A 22136-nucleotide genomic window follows, 5' to 3' on the forward strand; every position below is an offset into this window, starting at 1 on the left:
GCTAGCTGACCAAACCAAAATTCCCAGGAGGCATTATGGTCTGATTTGGGAAATTAATTATTAATTAAATAATGGTTTTTTATATGTTTGACACGTTAAGGATTTGATTTGATTAATCAAATTTCAAGTCTGTTTTGACAAATGTTGCAGTTCAACGGCTTAAATCTAATCCCAATTTTGTCCTATAACATTAACATGACGTTAGGCGTGATGTTTTTGCGTTATTATTAAATTGAAAAGAGATAATACATGAATTATGTGTCCATTAATGAAGGTGTAATCTAGAAGTGTTATTTTATTTATTTATTTTATAAAAGTAATCTAGGAGTGATGCTTTCGATCATGGAATCAGAGTTTGAGAGTTAGGCAATAGAGGCATGGTGCAAGCCTGCATCAGTGGTAATGTGGAGAGCATGCAGCATGTTGCTTATGGGTTGGGATACTGGGATCGTCTCTGCTTAGAATTAGATTTAGATTTTATTTTATGGATATAACAATACAACAAACTGTCATGTCAATTAAAAAATAATAGTGGGTTTTAGTTTGTTTAATTGATAATGTAGAGAGCATGCAACATGATGTGTATAGGGTGGGATCCTCTCCACTTAAATTTGAATTTAGATTTTTATTTTATGGATCTAACAATACAACAAACCGTAAATGTCAATAAAAAAAATAACGGTATGTTTCAGTTGACTCAACTAGTAAAATCTTTAATAGTTAAATAAAAGTTCCAGGATTCAATTCTCGCATACACCAAAAATTGACTGGTGTTTACGTGAAACTCGTGTGAGTGTGAGTCTGCGGTGTGAGTCTGTGAAACTCTATTAAAAAAGAAAAGAAAAGCGTGGAGCTTGTGTGAGTGTGAGTAAACGAGATAGGTTGATAGCATTCAGGTAAATGACTAGAATCTTGTAACTTAATTGGTCAACACCTATTGATGTTTCCAATAGAGACATTTAAGATTTAATTCCCGCATACACCAAAAATTGATTGGTGTCTACGTGAAACTCGTGTGAGTGTGAGTCAGTGAAACTCTATTAAAAAAGAAAAGAAAAGCGTGGAGCTTGTGTGAGTGTGAGTAAATGAGATAGTTTGATAGTATTCAGGTAAATGACTAGAATCTTGTAACATAATTGGTCAACACCTATTGATGTTTCCAATGGAGACATTCAACGTTCCAATAAAAAAAATGGTAATAATTTAAAAGTCCTATTAATGGGTGTCCTTAGAGCAAGTATTATTAAATTATTTTAAGAAAGTTTGATATCACTTTTATAAGAAATATAAAAAACCATCAAAAGATTCAATTACTTTTTTTATTTTCCAATAAATTAAAAAAAAAAATATTTTAAACTAATGCTCTTAAGGAATTAGTTAACTGTCCCTAATATCATCCCAATATCAGTTGCAGCTCTTAAAACTTGAGTTTTAGAGGCAAGAGTTCCTTAAGGGTCCGTTTGGATATAACTTATTTTTGCTGAAACTGAAAACTGAAAATTGAAAACATTGTAGCAAAATAATTTTTAAATGTGTAAATAGTACAGTGGGACCCATTTTTAATATTTTTTTGAATAAAGTGGTTGTGGGTCCCATGAACAGTGAGTAAACTGTGCTGCTACAGTATGTAAACAGTGATAATTGTCCCCTGGCCTAAAGCAAAATGCAAAAAAAAAAAAAAGAAGCAAAAAATGCAAACGTGACGCGGATCCAAACACATACTAAGTGTACTCAAGCATCTAAGACTGGTTTTTCTGATATATAACCAAATTGTTGGTAAAATCAGGCCAAATGGCCCAAAAAAAATAATCCAATATTTAATGGTTAGGCCAACAAGAATCCAGTTAATTTAATAATGGACCCCTGGCCCAAAAAATAATAATAATGGACCCATAAAACTCATGCCCAAAGCCCAAACTTAGCCCAAAAAAAGTTTCCTCATTTCTTCTCCACTGCAAGACTAGGGTTTTGAATCTATTCGATCCACTTTCAGTAAAACCCAACAAAAACCCACACTTGCTACTAGCTAGTTCGGAATCGGAGACTTGGGAAAGGGAGGCCATTTTGCAAGAAGCAAGAACAATGGCGCTTCTTCAACATCTGGGGCGTTCAAAGAGCGTGGCGAAGAGGTCGAAGAAGTACTTAGAGGAAGCACTTTACACAAGGCTCTTCAAGGAAGGTGGGTCTGAGTTGAGCGTCAGACACCAGCTCAACCAGTTCATCAAGACCCACAAGCGAGTTTACAAATGGGAAGTCGGTGACACTCTCAGAAAGCTTCGCCAACGCAAGCTCTACTACCCTGCTCTCAAGGTTTGTATTGAAATTTTTGTCAATGGTTTCAATTCATTTGCTTATCTCTCTGTTTTATAAATTTACCCATTTCAACATTTGAGCCTTTAGGACTTGAATGGTTAGGAGTTGTGTGATTTTGTGAAATTTGATATGAAGGGCTTGCTTTGTCGTGGGTGTTATAGCTTTTATTTGGATTATCGGCATTGCTGCATTTTGTTGTTTTTAGAATTCAAGCATGTTAAAATGTTTATATTCTAGAGTATCGAGAGTGGCTAAGGCCGTCATGTATGTTTATAAATTAGAGCACTGATATTGTAAGCAGCTTGAGGTGGTGACATATTGAAAGTTGAAACTATCTGATATGAAGTCAAATCTCGTCCTTCACATAACTTGGATTTCAATTAAAGGGCAGAAATGGAGAAGGCTTTCGTATATAGCTTTCAAATTTGCTTTTCAACTTGGTCGAATTATAGATGGAGCTGGATGTTGTTCAAAGATTTTAGATTGTTGGGAATTTGATACCATTATGTATCCTAGTTCTTAGGCACTATGTTTAATAGTGTGCACAAGCCTCTTAGGTCTTAGATATGCAGATAGAAGGGAATTTACTGTCCTAGGTGGCGAATGCCTTATCCAATCACTCTGATAATGTGATAAAAAGTGTGAGTAAATCTCTTTAAGGTTTGATTTTGTCGTGGAAAGAATAGTTTATGCCCATATTTATGATTCAGCCATTATATAGGCAAAGTGATATAAGCAGTATGAAAAGCCAATAACTTATTAGCAATGTTGCTCCAACTTAGGTAAGATCTTAACAACAGACAACTTCATAAAAGATGTGTGCTTGTGCTTGATTGGTGCTATATGTGTAAGAGATGTGGGGAGTCAGTGGATCACCTTCTGCTTCATTGCCCCATAGCTTGGGAGTTGTGGTCTTTGTTTTCTGTTTGTTTGGTATTCACCGGGTTATGCCTCATACAATTATTGAGTTGTTTGAGTCTTGGCAAGGAAAGTTTGGGTGACATCGTAACATAGATGTTTGGAGAATAGTGCCTCATTGTTTGATCTGGTGCATTTGGCGTGAAAGAAATGCTAGAAACTTTGAGGGTTGTGAACGTTCATTGCTAGAGATTGTCTTTTTTCTCACTCTCTATGATTGGAGTGTGGTCTTTTCCCATTTTTCTTGTTCTTCCCTTCCTGTTTTTCTTGATCGTTTTAATTTTGGTTCCTGATTTGTGCCCCCATAGGACATCCCCAATGTACTCGGTTTGTCATTTTTTTTATTATTAATAATATTTTTACGTTACTTATCAAAAATAAAAACTTTTAACTTTCAATGCCTCCGTATTCAGGATGAGTGTAGTTTCTAAAAGCCTCAATTATTGCCCTCACACATGGTTAAATCCCATTTTTGATCCTAGAAAGATCCAGCAATTACTCACTTATCATGAAATAAGTAAGATCCTGCAATTATCCTGTTTATTGGATTAAGTGGTTTGGCTGTGTCTGTTTAGCGTTGCTCTTGGTTCCAACCCATGTTGTTTTTTATTTTTATTTTTATTTTTTATAAATTAAAATTTTATGGCCAGTATTCAGTTGATAATAGAAACTAATGCCCTTCCCCACCCCCTTCCTCATTTTTTGGGTTGTGCATTCAATCCGCCACCCCAATGGACCCAACAACTTGGATTGGTTTTTAGTGAGTTGATGGTTTTTGAAGTTTGTGTTGGTTCAGGTTTTGGGTTGGCACTTGGAAAAATGTTTAATCAGATTTAACGGATCCAAGCCACAATATTAATAGTTGAAATTATTATTTTTTAAAATTTGTTAGTATTTTTTTTATTGGATTTTTATGCTCAGTTTAAATATGTTATGAACTTGATCTGGCCTGACCCAACACAATGTCTCATTTGCCTCTCTCCATTTAATAAAACTACCCATTTTGCTTTTGCTATGGCATATGAATTAAGTTTTGCTAGATTTTTAATGGGTCACAGTTTTCTGGTTTTAGAGTTGTATGATTTTGTGCAATTTGATGTGAAGGACTTGATTTGCTCTGGGCATTATAGTTTTAATAGGATTTTCAGCATTGCTGGCTGTATTTTGCTTTATTTAGAATCTAAGAATGTTAAATTGTGTGAATACAAGAACAACCAAGCCTTAGTCCCAATTTTTTTGGGGCTGGCTATGGATCCTCAATAGATTAGTCAAAGTTGGTCACATATATTCTTTTTCGCCATTCTATTCTACCTGAAGGCATACTCTCTGTTACTATCTTAATTGACATTTTTTTTTTTTTTTTTTTTTTTTACTACTTATGTTTTTTTTCCTTCCTCTCTCTCTCTCTCTTCAACTTGAATCAACTGACTCTTTCTCACTAGTGTATTAATCGCTCTCTTCTGATGTCAAACTGTGTGAATTCTTATATATAAAATGGATGTATTCCTTATTTCTGTTAGCTCTTCCCTCTGATTTGTTTGTATTTGCTTCAAGTGCAGTGAGTTTACTATTGTAAACAAATCGCACTTTTCTTATCAATAAAACTTTAATTACCTATCAAAAAAGAAAGAAAGATTTATTCCCTTTATTTTTATAAGTGACTTTTTGTGTAATCTGGGCTTGATTATTGATTGTTGGAATCTTAATTAGTTATAATTATTTTTGAATACTACAGCTTTCAGAAACTATGGCTAAAAGGGGCATGAATAAGACGGTCAGTGATCAAGCTATACATCTAGATCTTGTTGCCAAAACACGAGGTATATCTGCTGCAGAAAATTATTTCATTGATCTTCCTGAATCATCAAAAAATCATCTTTGTTATGGTGCCCTCCTAAATTGTTACTGCAAGGAACTGATGACTGAAAAGGCTGAAGCTCTTATGGAAAAGATGAAGGAACTGAACCTTCCTTTAAGCTCCATGCCTTATAACAGCCTTATGACCCTCTACACGAAAACCGAGCAGCCAGAAAAGATCCCGGCCATCATACAAGAAATGAAGGCATCCCATATCATGTTTGATGCCTATACATACAATGTCTGGATGAGGGCTCTTGCTGCTGTCAATGATATTACTGGGGTTGAAAGGGTTATTGATGAGATGAAGAGGGATGGCCGAGTTGCTGGAGATTGGACAACGTATAGCAACTTAGCGTCAATATATGTTGATGCTGGATTGTTTGAGAAGGCAGAAAAGGCACTCAAGGAATTGGAGAAGAGAAATGCCTGCAAAGATCTCTCTGCTTACCAATTTCTAATTACGTTGTATGGGCGAACAGGGAACTTGCTTGAAGTTTATCGGGTATGGCGTTCTTTGAGGTTGGCTTTTCCTAAAACTGCAAATATAAGCTATCTGAATATGATTCAGGCACTTGTTAACGTAAAAGACTTACCAGGTGCAGAGAAGTGTTTCAGGGAGTGGGAATCTGGGTGCTCAATTTATGATATCCGTATAGCAAATGCTCTGATAGGAGCTTATGCAAAAGAGGGTTTGCTAGAGAAGGCTGAAGAGATAAAGGAGCGGGCTCGCAGGAGAGGGGCCAATCCTAATGCTAAAACCTGGGAGATCTTTTTGGATTATTATATGAAAAAACGGGAATTAAAATTGGCAGTAGATTGTGTTGCCAATGCAATATCTATCGGTAGAGGGGATGGTAAGAAGTGGGTCCCATCATCTGTGGTTGTCAGCAGTTTGATGGGGCATTTTGAGCAAGAGAAGGATGTTGATGGTGCAGAAGGGTTTCTGGAGAATTTGAAGAGGGCTGTGGATAATCTAGGGGCAGAGGTTTTTGAATCACTGATAAGAACTTATGCAGCTGCTGGAAGGACAAGCCCTATAATACGGCGCCGGCTGAAAATGGAGAATGTTGAGGTGAATGAGGCTTGCAAGAAGTTGCTTGATACAATATGTGTTGAGTGAGTTTTTTTTCTCTTCATTCTAATTTTGGTATGTAAAAGTGATTTTGAATGGTTTCTACTTGCTATTATGTTTCGATAATAATGTTGCCTTCTTTTGTTTATTAATGTGAAGTGACACATGGATTAGCTGAGTTAGCTCATTCAAGAGTACCTTCCATGCATATATTGAAAGGGCATTACCTTTGTTATAACTTGATATTCAGAAGACATTTCAATTAACCTATTGTTAAGGGATTGAGATTTCACACTGGTCAAGTTAGATAGGATGTATGTTTAGTTGTATGGAATATGATAAAGAGTGTGATGATATAAACATAACCATTGCAGTCTTGTTCTTTCTATTCAAGATACAGGAACATGGTAGACAAAGTCGTTACTGTTTTATTTATTTATTTTTATGGCATTACTTAATGCTGAATGTAGAAGGACAAATTGATGATGAAGGAGAAGAAACCTATGTTAATCTGTTGTAACAATTTAATTTCTTATGTTTCTTTGTTTTAGCTAACCCACTATTTGATGACTACGGCTAAAGCCTGCATAATCAAGTCATAGGGTTTTATCTCCCACATGGACCCAAATTGATGGGAGTGCAAAACCCTGTGCTTGTAAACTGGGGAAGGGTATGCTTTTTCCCTACTCCGGATGGTAAAATTGTGGACTAGTAAAAGATTTGGCCATCACTTGACAAGTAAGCACAAACATATTGGAGCCTATAACTTCCAAATTGTTTGATTGCGGGTTGGAGGAATTGGGGGATGATGCTTCATTGGGTGAAAATTATAAAATGTTTTTGAATGTGGATTGGGTTGGTGTCTGTAGACCTAACGGTGAATGCGCTGCCTAGATATATTCTGGTTGAATTCCTAGCTGCCTTGCCTATATATATATAACATTTATATGAATAGGCACACAAAGTAAATTCATATTCTTTCACTATATTCTGAATCATTTTATGCCATCAGAATTTCGAAGTGCCATGTCCTGCTTATTGTGATACAGTGCTGGTGTGATAAACGCTTATTTTAGTATATCTATACTGTTCTGTCACAATACTGAATTATTCTGGGTATTGGTCCTCATCCTGGTAATGCTTTGAAAAATATGTAAACTATCTTCATTTCCTTTGTTTTTTTGATGAACGGATGGAATAGTTTTTGTTTGTTGTTTAGTCTTCTTTTAGTTCTTATCCTGCAGTTGCAATTCTGCTGTGCAATTTTATTTGTCAAAAAAAAAAAAAAAAAAAAAAAAAAAAAAAACTTCTGTGCAATTTGAGTTTGTTTGTTTTATATAAATAGCATTAATAATAAGAACAAAGACGTAGTTCCAAAACTTTGAGTTCGACTATGGATCCTCAATATACTAATTGGGGTTTGTCGCATTAATTGTTACTGTAAGGGCGCGATTTGTAACGACCCGAAATGATATTGGGTTTGCACGTAAAAAGACCTAAACAATATCATTTATAGAGCGTAGGTTTGAAAGGCTGGGCCTTGGTCACCAAATAGTGGATTTTTCGTGGTGTTCATACATAGTTAAATCGTGTTCGCCCTAGGAGTCTTTCTCCTGGAGGCGGGCTGGGAGGCTCTGGTTTTTGGCCATTTTTTCCAGCCCCTTCCTCTGGATTCCTTACTTTTCCTTTTATACTAGCCTGTACCCCTTATCCGACGTCCACGTGTGGGTTTGATTTTTCAGAACTGATACTTGTCTCATCAGCCCATATCCAGAGTGGTTGGAGGTGGTTGTAAAAGCTGAAGAGTATGGCTCTGTTAGGTGCAGAGTATTGAATGGCAGTAAGGGCAGTTTTCTTTTTATCCTTAGTCGTTATACTATCCAGTGTACCCTTCTCTATTGACCTAGATATTTTAGATTTTTTCCCAAATTGTTCCTATACCGTTTTTACCCTTTCTTCTAGGGAGACCTCGGATATGTCGAGGACAGAATCATTCTCGGCTGTGTGTCAAGACTATTTGAAATTTTATTACCTATCCTCGGCTATAACCTTTCTCGGCTCGGGCCTTGGGCCCCAACGTAAAAATGGACCAGGGCCACAAATTATTGGACCCCACAGTTACATTAATTTTTCTCTGCCATTCTTTCATAATCCAAACTATAATCCTTTTTATTTTCTTAATTAATATGTCATTTTTACTACTATTAGTGTTATTCTAAGGAGATGCTTAGAACAATTTGGTTCCATTGTCTGATCCAAATCTCGAATCTCTCTTTGGAGTGCAATTTTATTTGTCAAAAAAAAAAAAAAAAAAAAAAATCTTTTGTGCAATTTAAGATGGTTTGTTTTATATAAATAGCATTAATAATAAGAACAAGGACGTAGTTCCAAAACTTTGAGTTCGACTATGGATCCTCAATAGATTAATTGGGGTTTGTCGCATTAAGTGTGTGTTTGGGTTCCGCGTTGCGTTGCTGTGTCTGCATTTTCACACATTTTTTTTTTTTTTTTTTTTACATTTCACGCGTTTTGCAGAAAAGGGGGACAAACGACACTGTAGCGGTACTGTAGCAGTACTGTTTATGGGACCCACAGTCACTTTATTCATTAAAAAATATTAAAAATGGGTCCCATGGTACTATTTACACATTTAAAAATTATTTTGCTACAGTGTTTTCAGTTTTCAGTTTTCAATTTTCAGTTTCAGCAACAATAAGTTCAATCCAAACACACCCTAATTGTCACATTAATTTTTCTCCGCCATTCTTTCATAATCCAAACCATAATCCTTGTTATTTTCTTAATTAATATGTCATTTTTACTACTATTAGTGTTATTCTAAGGAGATGCTTAGAACAATTTTTTTTATGAGAGAAAGTTTTAACCTATGGCATCCGCTTCTAATAATAGTTCTTTATCATCAGATCAAGACACCAATCGATTTTTGATGTAGGTGGGGATTGAACTGCAAATCTCTTATACAACCATCAGAGACTTTACCAGTTGAGCTAACTGGAACCCATAGATGCTTAGAACAATTTGGTTCCATTGTTTGATCCAAATCTCGAATCTCTCTCTGGACTGTAGTAGCTATTTTAGAAGAAATATTCCTTTCTTCTATGCTGCCTAGCTATTGTTGTTGGAAAATCTCAACCTATAAATAAGAACTTGAATAGTGCGGCCCATATATTAGGTCAATGGGTTTATTGTTATTATCGAGTTGGGCCTATACCAATCTTAGACAATAACCTTCCAGATTCGGTACTATTTATTATGTTGGAGGTGAAAAAGACTTCAAAACTCTAATCCAACTATTGAGTGTTGAGTGGTTGGTTTGTGCTTCAATTTGGATTGATAATCGATGACTATATCTTGAATAATTTCAAAATATAAATAGTATAAAACTACCCTTAAAAAAATGATATTAGTCCAATAGCTTTACCTACATCAATTATTTTTTAGAAAAGGATATGCATAAAAACAAGAAGCAGTAAGTCTATGGGTTCTGCCCTCCTTATCAAGGGCTATCAAATCCTCCACCACGTGCAGTGGGTTATCAAATACAACAAAAGTACTAGTAATAGAAACATTGAGAGGCTGTTTGGATTTGTTGTTTTCATAACTCATAACTCTGTCTTCATCACTCATAACTCAAAATATGTGGGTCCCACGAAAAAAAACTCTGTTTGGATTTGTTTCCATCACTCAATTATTTGATTTTTGAGTGATGAGTTATGGAAACTGAAAACACATTTTAGGTGTTTTTAATTTTCAAAACTCAGTTTCCAATGGCATTTTGGTAATTAAACACACACTGAGGGACCCACTAGTTAGAGGTCAATTGCAACTTTTGACCCTTTTTTTTTTTTTTTTCACTGGGTTCGATGAGTTTGGTTTCACACTGGTCTTCTTCTTCTTTATTTTTTTTTCAATGGATTCGGTGAGTTTGGGTTCTTCTTCTTCTTTTTTTCTCATTTTCCTTTCACACTAGGTGGTCTTCTTCTTCTTCTTTTTTTCTTTTCCCTTTCGCTGGGTCTAGTTTGGTCTTCTTCGTCTTTTTTTTTTTTTTAAATATTTTTTATTTTCACTGGGTTCAGTGAGTTTGGGTATTGGGGGTTGAAGGAAAAAAAAAAGAAAAAAAGGAAAAGAAAAGTAAAAGCTGCACTAAATTACAGGTATGGGACCCACAAAAAGTTGAAAATTTTGAGTGATGTGAGTTGAAAACAGTGTCTAAATGGGTGGGGTTGGGAAAATTAGGGTATTTTGAATGATAAGTGATAAGTGACGAAAATTGAGTGAGGAGTGATGAGTGATGAAAAAAAACCCAAACAAGCCCTAAGTCTGCCAAGAGCATTCGCACATCAGTTTGCTGCACGATACGTGTGATCAACTTGGTTGCTAGTTCCTAAAAAAAAAAACCTTGGTTGTTAGGGAGGGTCTTCAAGAGGTTCTTATAATCAGATAACAAAGGTTTTGGTGATTGGTTGTCGAGATGAACCACAATTAAGACATCTAACTCAACAATCAGGTTAGAGATATTTAAGTCTCTAGCTAATAATAGGCCATCTTAGAGAGCCCTCAATTATGCCATTATACTAGTCAAGTGTTTGGAATTTTTGGGGAAACCTTTGATCCACTCACCAATATTGTTCTTCAACAGCCCATCTCCACCTAATTTATCAGGATTCCCAAAGGATGACCATCATGTGTTAAGTTTAAGGGCCTGTTTAGTTGTGTTGTTTAAACAACAGTTTTCGTTTAAACAACACAACATTTATTTCCACAATACTTTTTCACCTATACGAATTTTCACAATACTTAAACAGCATTACTAGAATAATATTACCAAACGGGCTCTAAACCACCCACCTTGTGGTGTACTCCATGAAACTGGAATACAGGTCTTCTTTGATGTTAGCATTGGGCTCATATACCAAATGCAAAAAAAAATCTGCTCATTTTTTAACACAAGCATCAGCAACTTTTGGTTCTATAAACCCATTACGGAATATGTAGGAATTCTAGTGTAGCCAAAGTTGCCAGAGTCTCATAAAATATAAGACATTCCATAGCAGTCTCATTTTGTTGGAAGTGCTGTTGGAAACAGCATTAGAATGAATCCATTCCATCATCAAGAGAGAGTGTTTTCCACGTCTTGTTGTATACTAAGGTTCGACCACGTCAGTCATATTCTTTATGGTTTGTTTGGATTGTGGAGGAGAGAGGGAGAGTAGAATAGAGTGTAGTAGATTTGGCTCAAAATTAGCCTATATTTAGCCAACTTTACTCTATTCTACTTCTCTCTAATCCTCCTTATTGCCCTCTCAATCCAAACAAACCCTTAGGATTTTTTTAAATTTAAGGGAAAAGTTAATGGATGTCTTAAGGGCTTTAGTTTAGAGTATATTTTTAGAAATTTTTACGTAAAAAAAAAATCACCTTTTTTTGATTGTTTTTTATATTTCTCATAAAAATTGTATTAAAAATTTTCTAAAATTGTTTATTAACAATTACCATAAGAGCACTCGTTAACAATACCTTAGATTTAATTCAATTAAAAATTTCACAAAAAAAAAAGGTTTGTGATAGGATAAATAAGGTCATGAAAAAAATATTGATTTATTTATATCTCTTTACATATAATGGATTTGCTTGGACGTACTTGCTTCATTTTTAGCTCTAGAAGTATATATATATATATATATATATATATATATATATTGGTTCTTGTGTTTCACAGTTTCAGTCAAAGAAAAGACTAATGAATTCTGACTTGGGGAATAGACCTCGACGAGTACCCTGTCAGACAGCCATCAATTCAGTAAAAGGACGTATGGAGTAATTTGCGTTGAAGACACACTAATGATTTGTGGGATAATTCATAGAAGAAGAATTAAAGAAATGTTAATCCTACTGTTTCTCTTTTGATTTCCATATATGTTTCACTTTCACCACGCACTGATGACTTGTAGGATAATTCAGTCAAAAAAAAAAAAAAAACTTGTGGGATAAAAAAGTCATGAGCAAACCGTGTATAAGAAAAAGCACACATTGATTGAGTAATCGTTTTTCATATGGAAGACTTAAGGAAGTCCTAGAATTGGCTTGTCAAAGGACAAAAAAAGAGTATAAAACAATGTTTAGATTATCTCTGTCCTTTGATTTCTTGTATATCACAGTTTCAGCCAAGGCTCGAGCAATTGCCTTGCCCCACATCCAGCGTTTCTGAGAAAGGACTTGATATTATTGAGTTCTCGTTATCAACACTACGGTTGGCTTGTCATAGTAAATAGTATTCCCTCAAAGTCCTGCCAATTTAGACTTTGTACACCAACTTTCAAATTGTAATTGAGTATTAAGCTCGGACACAGGTACGACTACAAACATGAATATGGATATAAATATAGATACGGATATGACACGGTGACACAAACAATTTCTGAAAAATTATAACTTTTAAAAAAATTATAATATGAAACGGTTATTATGACACTGATATAACACGAACACGATATAGATATAACACGGATTGTGACACCGATATAACACAAACACGATATAGATATGACACAGGTATAGCCACCCTAAATAAAATAAAATGTCCCTATTCACACAAATACGTATCACAAAAAGATACTGCAGACACTGACTTAATGCTATGATAATAGGGTCCACAGACACAGAGTGATGAATAATATATAATTCTAAGGTCTAAGGTGCTCACTGTTCCTTGCACAAACAATTGTTCTGGTTTGTGCTACAATTAAAAGCTCCCAATGTGTATGATTGTCACTCATCTGTAATGGTTGGTGGATTCATTTAATAGGTATCATAAGAGCAATACTTGGGAAGTTGGGAACACATCATAAACAACTATCGATGGGTGCAATACAGAAAGAAAAAACACCCACATTTTATGGTTGGTCCATGGACTTTTTTTTTGATCCACTCTTTACGCATTCGCTTATGCTTCAAGTATAACTTAGATCTTATTATAGACTTATAGTATATCTGACTTCTATAATATCTGATGCACCGACTTGGAGTCAAAGACAACTCCATCACTCTGAAATACACATTGGTTTAGGCCTGCAAGAATGGCTTTAATTTAGCTTCAGTTTGACATTATTGATTCATGATTGCTTGCCTAGACAAGAATCTATATAGACCATGCTGGTTTTCCTACACCCTTTTTAGACGTGAAGACAGGTTTTATAGTGCTGGTTAAGATTTGAATGCGTCTAAACATTGTTGATGATGTTTTATCTTTATCTTTTTCATTGAAGAAAATGATTTCCATTGTAATTTAAAAGGTTAAACTAGCCAAAATCCACAAGTTGACTCATGCCTAAGGAGTGAAAAAGCTGAAAAGATGTAGCATGAGAAAAGATTTAGTTGTGATCAGGGGCAGAACTAGGATTTTATGAATGGGGGCCGAAAGTACAACAAATACAAAGTTGAACTAATTTAATTGAGTCATACAATAAATATGAAGAGTTTGGGGGGCTAATCATATTTCTTTTATAAAGTTTAGGTAAATTTAGAGGTAAAAGTCTAATATTTGAGAAGTTTGGGGAGCTAACTATATATATTTTGAAATTTTTTCAAAAAACAAGGAGTAGTTTTATAATATTTGGGAAGTTTGGGGGCCCATGGCCCCCCACGTCTCTAAGTAATTTTGCCCAGGTTGTGCTTATTAGAGAATAGATTCATTAAAACCGATTTAACTTGATTAGACATGTCTATGCATAATAGCATAAGAGAAAATTTTTGCATGTCAAACTCCAAAAATCACTTGTATCAATAATCAATCTACGTAAACTTGTATAAATTTATATTGTTATTACAGTAAACATGTCAATATGCATGATTACTATTTACATGCAAATATATTTTTTAATACTTTTTATTCATAAACGCAAAGAGAGAGCAATAAAAAATTAATAAAAAAGTAATATTTTAATAAAATGTAGTGTAAAATACGTAATAAGTGTTTTTGAAAAGTGGTTGTATGTAATAGCAAAAGTAGATCTTAGGTTAAAATTAACAAAAAAATTTTACATGAACTGATAAAGATGCTTTTAAAAGTGTATAGGGATTCAGCTTAATTGGATGGACTTAGCCTTTTATAAAACTCTCTTTCAAGGACAAGGTTTTACATAAAGGGCAAAAGATGGAACAGATTCTATCTGTTCATTTTGCATTCTTAAGAGGAAACATGATAGAATAATGACCATTTATCTATAGAATTATGAAGAAAATAGTCAAAATACCGAGTATGCATTCATATTCACGTTGCTGAAGTTTAAAGTGTTTTGACATTATATTAATACAAATTCCCGTTGTACAGCAATACATATCTCAGTTTCAGAATGTTGAAACATTTTAAAGTTTGAACAATAAGAAGAGGAAACGTGGACTTCAAGAAAAAGATAATAGTTGGCAATCGTGCACATTGACATTAACAAATATACAAATCCAATTTCTTAAAAACAAATTCATGTGGGAACGCATCGCAAGGATTGGATAAATGAGTAATGATAGAAGATGGGGTATTGTGTTGTACTAGTAATAATCATGGTCGATAGTCTTTGGGGGCTCAAAGTGAGATACATTGTATCTACTACTACTATTTTTTAATGTATTATTCGTAATGACATTAATTATCTCTAAGTTTCTATCTTATATTCAAAGGAAAGCATGCTTACTTTGGTATTATTAGTACATTAAAAAGTGTATGTTTGTGGGGGGAAACTAATTATTTATGCTAGCTAAGTATGTTTCACATTTCATCCAGCTGGGTCCACAGCTCCACATGCTAATCATAAATGTAGCTACATACTTATGATATCTTAATTTTAGGTTTACGAGAGATGTGTCTCCCTATTTAAAAAAGAATACGGAATTTATTTATTTATAATTTTGTAAAAATTGCATCTTAGGTAACATTTATGAAAGTTTCAGAGCAGCTAGCAGGTAGCAACTACATGCGAGAAAAACAGTCACCGACTCATCTCTCCAAAGTCCAAATTCCAATTATAAAGAGAGTGATTAATTTTGTGTGGGACCTATGGCCTTCATCAAGGGCAGGCATGCAGGCATTTAATTTGTGAAGGATTAATGTGTCTACAAAGATAGTAGTTGTTAGGTTTTGGTCAATTGTATGGACCCCTATTTTGTAAAATTGAATTAATACCAATCTTGCACTCTCAAAGTTATAAGGGGAGACCATGAGGTGAATTCCAGTTAACTTAATTGGTAAAATTTTTGGTTAAATGAGAGATCTGTGATTCAATCTCTTCTTACACTGGAAACCGATTGATGTTTTAGTCCGATGATAAAGTGCAAAATCACATAAGTGAACGCTATAAGTTAAAATTCTATTAAAAAGAAAAAGGAGAGATCATGTGAATTTCAAGTATTTCATTTAGTTGTTTTTAGGGCCTCATTTGATTCATCAAATCATGGATTAAAAATTTTTGGGCCTGGTTAATAGATGTTCTTAAAGCATTTATTAATAAACTATTTTAGAAAAAAATTAATACCACTTTTCTAAGAAATATAAAAAAAATTGTCTAAAAAGTTAGTAACTTTTTTATTTTTCCATATATTTTTAAAATATTTCTCAAACCAATGCTTTTAAAGCATTCTTTAACTATCTCATAAATTTTTTAGCCAATATTTTGGGTATCTCGAAAGAATACTCATTGTAATAATCTAGTGTATGGAATGTGGGAATTATACTCAACTAAATCTCATGACAATTTTTTTTTTTTTGAATAATGCTAGAGATACAAATTTTTTTACAAAAAAATTTACAAACTGCTGATGTGGTGAGTGGTTATTGGTAAATGAAAAAATGATGTTAATGATGAGATTAGATGAAAACTAATAAAAACTTGGCCACATCAACTGTTTGTAAAAATATTATAAAATAGTTTGTGATTGTAGCATTACTTTTTTTTTTTTTTGATAAGTCATATTAGGATTAATTAAGTGCTCTAAAAGTCATGTATATCCACATATTAAGAAAAAATAAAATAAAAAATAAAGATGGAAATCACAAACCACAGTATATTCACTATTTCTTTTTCCGAATTTACACAAGTCCCTAAAGGCGGTATAATTAATGAATCACCTGTTAGTAAGAGAAGAAAAAAAAAAAGGAAAAGAAAAAGGAAATGACAAAGAAAAAATGGATTAACAAAGTAAACATATTATACCCCAAGCTCACCGAATGATCTCGAGAAGAAACCCAAATAACCCAATTTAATAATAAAAGAAAAAAAAAAAAAAACAAAATAACTTTCCACCTTTGTACCAATCCCATTAGGGACACCTCACATTTCTTCCAGGTCCACCATAGTAAAAGTAATTCCCCCAAACACCATTTATTCCTCCTTGTATATCATAGCAATTGGGATGATCTGCTAGGACTCTTAGGTTTGATAATGGAATCAAGTTATTATCCCAATCAACAACTTGCAAATTTCGAAAATAAGATGCTTTTCCAAAACCTTCTCCTGCAAAATGTCCACTTCCCATTTGTGTTGAAGTGTGAAAACCAGATGGCCTAGAATTCACGGTTTCTCCTCCAAATTGTACCATGCTTGCATGACTTTGTAGGTGAGTGAACAAGAAAGATGGCCAGTAACCAACCAGAATTCCGGATCCAAATTCTAGCCACCAATTTCCATGCTTCGGATCCTACACAATATTATCGAATTCACTCCATTAGAGAAAGAAAGAAAGAATCAGAGAGAGTAAAAAAAAAAAATGTAGGTATAATTCTCTAGATATTATTTCTGAGATTTCTTAATTAAATTCAATCTTGTGGTCACGTTGAATAAATGGTCGCATAGTTGAATTTAATTCTTTTTAACAAAGATAATATTGCTTTTGATGTATTGATGAATACAATTAATCATAGTTCAATGGATAATCATAATGTACAAGTAGTTGAGGAATTGTAAGTAGGTTTTATTAAAAACTAAAAGTTGTTAAAAGAAAACCAATGAGAAAACTGGTTATTCTTTAAGCCACAAAGTTCATGGTTGAAGATTCTTATTCGTGGGAAATTCGTCATATTTATGAAAAAAAGGTGCATGCGACAGGAAGCTCTTTTGCTTGGAAAAGAAGAGAATCTTGCAAGACATAAAAAAGCACAATGGAACATTGGAATTGCAATTCATTAATGTTTGAGATTATCAGTGCACGCGTACGATGACTATAGTATGGTGGGATGTGTGGCACATTTTCACTTGAAATGTTCATATCTTCATGCATGGTATTATTATTATATTTTGATATATATATTTTTTTATTTTGTCATTACTCAATCCAACAATATTACAGACACACCAAATTCAACATTTAATTTCATATCTTATTAAAGTGATTGATTTTAAGTTGTGAAAAAAAAAATTGAGAAAATATGAAAAATTGGTAGGCAAAATATATCCATTACTCATAATCGACCACTCGATTTTAAAGTAAAATTGATGTATTCCTAGATTTCTTCTACTTGTTAGTTTATGTATGAAATTAACCTTGCTCCCTTGCACTATCTTCAATGCACAAGTTGGGATTTCGAAAGTTCTAGAGGCGCTAGACCATCAAATCTAAGGACTTTTTGGGCTAGAAAAGTATTTAGATCTAATGGTCCAACGCAAATCTATCATTAAATATTTTTATATTTTGGTGGGGCTAAGAGATCCACGGCCGTGGATGCTTTGTCATCCTACACACCTAATACTCTTTAGACTCTTCTTGATTTGTCGTTTGTAGGTCATATGATTACAAGTTTTACCTTAAACAAATAACGGCCAAACCCGCCATGACCTCAACTATGAAAAACATAACATTAAAAAAAAAAAGTTGCTATATCTATTTCCATATTATTTATCCTATTTCTATTTTAAAACTAAGGTACAACCTATTCATGCTATTCCTTTTCAATTTTATTGTTTTCTCATTAGACAAAAAAAAAAAAAAAAAAACAATGCTAAAACAAAGAAATAAAAAATTGATTTTGGTAACCAAATCAAGGTTTATATATATTTTTGTGGTGAAGTTTAATTTACCTTCCAAACCAATAGGCTAATATCGAATTGTCCACCATTGTACGAGGAAGTGGGAGAAATTGCAGCCCCAATTGCAATTCTATTGTTAGTCTGAACGAAGCCGGAGCATAATAAATTGTAACACCCAGTTGCTTGATAAGCATCAGTCTGTAAATTGATAAATTAATAAGTACCTTATTATTTTGTGAAATTAATTTCAAAGCAGTAGATGTATTGCAATTTTTTTCTTAAATGAAGGAAATTTTATTACTTACAGTCCAATAAGTAAAGAACCTAGGATAGTTGTCCCCATACAGCTCTGGGCTAACCTGCAGAAAATTCAATGAATTAAAGAAGATGAGAGGTGGTTGAGCAGTGATAACCACTTTAAATGTGAAAGCAAATATTGGAATTTAATGTGTTGAAATTCTTTGCAAACATTATATTGCTATGTCTGAGTGTAGCTTTCTCAATTAAATACATGGTGTCTTCCTATAAAAAAATCTTTACTAATTTTATTAGATAAGTTTTTTTTTTTTTTTTGATGAAAATTTTATTAGATAAGTTTTTAAAAATAGATGTGTTAACTTTTAAATACAACACAAGAAATTAATTAAAAGGTTTATTTATTGTATGATTGTTGTTACATTTATTATCATATCTGTTTGTAAATATTCTATAGTAGTAAAATTGATAATAATTTTAGCATTTTCATAAATCTATTGAGAGTTTCAAAACAAGTTGCACTAGTAGGATTGAATATACACACACCTCATAAGAGATTTTCCCATTGGCAAACTTCATATTATAGTTCAATGACAGGAAATAAACAATTTTTTTTCTTTTTTTAATTTATTTATTAGTCAAACCTTAAAAAATATCCATTCTATTGTGATTGTGACGTGTGAGTAGCATCCAGCCAAGACAAGTATAGTAAAAAGGTTAACATTTGTCTGTTAAGGGATAGAAATTAAGGGGGACCCATGAATTTAAAAACATGTGTTTTGTTTTTTAAAAGCATAGGTGAAAATATATATGTAAAAAAATGTGTAAAAATACGTATAATATTTAAAAACATGTATTTTTTTTGAAATGGTGTATCAAACACCCCTAAACTTCTATGAGAGAAGATGATATGAGGAAATAGAAGCATACCTGCCAACCAGCTTCAATGGTGTTAAGGTCATCGCCAAATGAACCAGAGATGACCCACATTTGGGACAAACTGAATTCATATTGATTAGCCACGCGAGGTGCCCACACATTTATGCTAGCTTTTGCTCCAAAATACTGATCTCCACTCACATACCCAACCGCATGCTGAAACCCACAAGTTTAAATGAGAAAGGGACGGTAATAATGCCATAATTTTAAAACTGATTCATTACTATATGTTGCTTCATTTTCATGGTTTCTTAAACCTTTAAGTTTGTTGACTTATTCTTGACGTTACAGTACATACGTCTTCTTTTAACCTTTTTTTTTTAAAAAGAAAAAATTCTTATTCTATTCGAATAAATTCAATATTTAATCTTCATAGAATTCATATACTTTGGTTCATTAGAGTGCATTTGGATTCACCTTTTATAGACAAATTTATTTCTCAATTATTTGTTGCAAGTTAATAAAATCAAGATTATAACTTATAAAGTGAGACTTTAAAAAAATTGTATATAAATAAGCTAATAAGATGCGGAAAAAAGATAATCTAAACACCATTTATGTTTGATAAGTGAAATGAAGGAAACCCCACAATCATATATATATTTTGGTTTATTCTGCTTACACAGGAAAGCATCAGTGATCAGACACATTATTGTCATGATCTGGGTTATGTTTTGTTCAAAATTCTCCGGAAGAATTTGTTGTAAAGAGAATAGAGGGAATAAAATATGTTTATCAGTGACTTCAGTTTCATATAAATAAAAACAAATTAAAAAAAAGAAAAAAAGAAAAAAGCAGATTTTTGTCACACTTTATTCTTTGTTCAACAAGTTTATTAATAAAGCTGTTATCTTTAAGAACAAGAATAAGAAAAAGAAAAAAAAAGTTGCAATATGAAGAATATTTGTTTCAGTTTGATCATAATTTTGTGACACTTTCCTCTTATTAATGTGTGTAATTGCTATTAATTGCACTTTACCTCATGGCCATTGCTGCTGGAGTCTCTTCTAACATGTCTCCTTGGTTTCCTTCCAAATCTTCGCACAGAACTGGCTCTTAACATATCTCCTTCAGTTGTTCTTCTGATTGGAACTGTTCCTTCTGGACATGACTCCCCAGAAAGACTCCATAACTGAACGTTTTCTTCTAACATGCCTGATGGGCTATGGCCTTTTGGTCTATCCGGTGGATCCTATAAATTTAAGCAAAGAAATTCACACTCTGATTAGTTTGAATTCACTAGCTTGGCTCCAAAATATGAGTTATGAAAACCTTCAAATAAATTGCCAAAAGTAAAGTTAAACTTACCAATGGTTTTTGACCTTTGAGTTGAGGGTGATCAAAAGCTGGTTGTAGATGAGACACAACGCAATCTATTATATCACCATCAGGGCTCTGCAGCAACAAAAAACAAGAACATTAAGTCCAAAACAAGTGCAAGAAAAAGCAGAACAAAAACAGAGGAAGCGAAGGTTTAGTCCTATAAAAAAAAAAAAAAAAAGCCAGCATTAATAGAGACATAAGTGTCAAATATATGCCTGAATTGTCTTCACAGCAGGCTTGTTGATCTTGCTGAGACGAGATGCTATTATTTTGAGCTTTTTCAACTCTTCGTTTGGCCGGAAAGTTTGATTGGATGCACGGTCTTCAATGGTTTCCAATGAATGAACCGGACAAACCAAAGAAAAAACAAGAAGAAACCAAACAAAAATGGGAATGATTGGGGAGATCCTACACCAACTAGATGCCATGTTTGAGAAACTTCCTTGTGCTGTTGTTCCTTTTGCAATATCTGTTTGTGTTTGTGCACATTGGTGTTGTCTTCTTCTGTGTTCAAAATGATGCCATTTACTCCTAGATTTTCTCCATGAAGACACACCTCCCAGCAAATCCATCCAAGGCTAAAATGACTATTCTAAGAGAACCCAATTCACTCTCTCACCATTTCCAAAGCTTTGGACACCCCAGGATAGCGAAAACAAACTTCTATTCTATTCTCTCTCTCTCTCTCTCTCTCTCTCTCTTGCTTCACACACCTTCTAATACCTTGGTTTTATGTTCTGACAACTTGAACTTCCAGGCGTGAGTTGATTAAAAAACACACACAAATGGGTTGGGTTTTCTTAAAGTTTTACCCATGTGGGCATGGAGTTATAAATAGTTTGGTAGTGATGAAATCATGCTCTATTTTTAAAATTCGAAAAAAAGAAAATTGAGGAGAGAGAAAAATCCGGGGGGGGGGGGGGTGTTTGAGAGGTTGTGTTTCCAGTCTCCAATACAAAGACTGAAACTTTAGCTTTTGTGTTAATTTTATAGGGGAAAATGGTACTGATATCTGTTATTCTTTACTTTGGCTATGAGGACAGATTGGAATTACACTTGATTCTGGGTTTCCAAAGTTCTTTGCTTTGGGGTCTCTCTTTCTCGCTTCCCTAGATGTTCTTTGTGTCAGCTAGTCTGTTTTTGTTACCCCTCATTTACAATTATGGTTTAACAAATTAAAATTAGCCCACATGGACACATTCAGCAAAAAAAAAAATGAAAAAAAAATAAATAAATAAAGCATGCCGACTTTGGTTTTCTAAAAATTGTTAATGTAATTTTTTTGATTTTTTCTTTTTGGGGTTTGGATAATTAGAAAAAGGAAACAATGTGCTATCATGATACTACAGTAATTAACTTGCTGATGGGTGAAGATTTGGACATTTGTTGGGTTGACCACCAAGCTAGTCACAGATCAATAAGGA

At 33.6% G+C, this 22136-nt stretch overlaps 2 protein-coding genes across 2 annotated transcripts; one reads left to right on the forward strand and one right to left on the reverse strand.

Annotated features, from left to right (window-relative positions):
• Positions 1–1958: 1958 nt before the first annotated feature.
• Positions 1959–6531, forward strand: LOC115982693 (pentatricopeptide repeat-containing protein At1g60770-like). Its single transcript, XM_031105372.1, has 3 exons — positions 1959–2310; positions 4967–6207; positions 6323–6531. The coding sequence occupies exons 1-3, from the start codon at positions 2083–2085 to the stop codon at positions 6339–6341; spliced, it is 1488 nt and encodes a 495-aa protein (XP_030961232.1). The 5' UTR covers positions 1959–2082; the 3' UTR covers positions 6342–6531.
• A 9688-nt stretch (positions 6532–16219) lies between these two features.
• LOC115979042 lies at positions 16220–21635 on the reverse strand. The gene is made up of 7 exons (XM_031100991.1): positions 20928–21635; positions 20698–20784; positions 20369–20581; positions 19381–19545; positions 18501–18554; positions 18247–18393; positions 16220–16870 (listed from the first exon to the last, which is right to left on the reverse strand). Exons 1-7 carry the CDS (start codon positions 21282–21284, stop codon positions 16493–16495), a joined length of 1401 nt encoding a protein of 466 aa, XP_030956851.1. The 5' UTR covers positions 21285–21635; the 3' UTR covers positions 16220–16492.
• Between the last annotated feature and the right edge of the window lie 501 nt (positions 21636–22136).

The sequence above is a fragment of the Quercus lobata genome, chromosome 3, assembly GCF_001633185.2.
Source record: "Quercus lobata isolate SW786 chromosome 3, ValleyOak3.0 Primary Assembly, whole genome shotgun sequence".
NCBI lineage: Eukaryota > Viridiplantae > Streptophyta > Magnoliopsida > Fagales > Fagaceae > Quercus > Quercus lobata.

Bases quoted from the DNA above. Each gene is read 5' to 3' on its own strand.
- LOC115982693 (XM_031105372.1), top strand. From the start codon at position 2,083: ATGGCGCTTCTTCAACATCTGGGGCGTTCAAAGAGCGTGGCGAAGAGG. The intron at 2,311-4,966 runs GTTTGTATTGAA...TGAATACTACAG, and splicing joins TCTACTACCCTGCTCTCAAG to CTTTCAGAAACTATGGCTAA.
- LOC115979042 (XM_031100991.1), bottom strand. From the start codon at position 21,284: ATGGATTTGCTGGGAGGTGTGTCTTCATGGAGAAAATCTAGGAGTAAA. The intron at 20,785-20,927 runs GCATATATTTGA...TTGTTGCTGCAG, and splicing joins CTGCTGTGAAGACAATTCAG to AGCCCTGATGGTGATATAAT. The intron at 20,582-20,697 runs GTAAGTTTAACT...TTAAATTTATAG, and splicing joins TCAAAGGTCAAAAACCATTG to GATCCACCGGATAGACCAAA.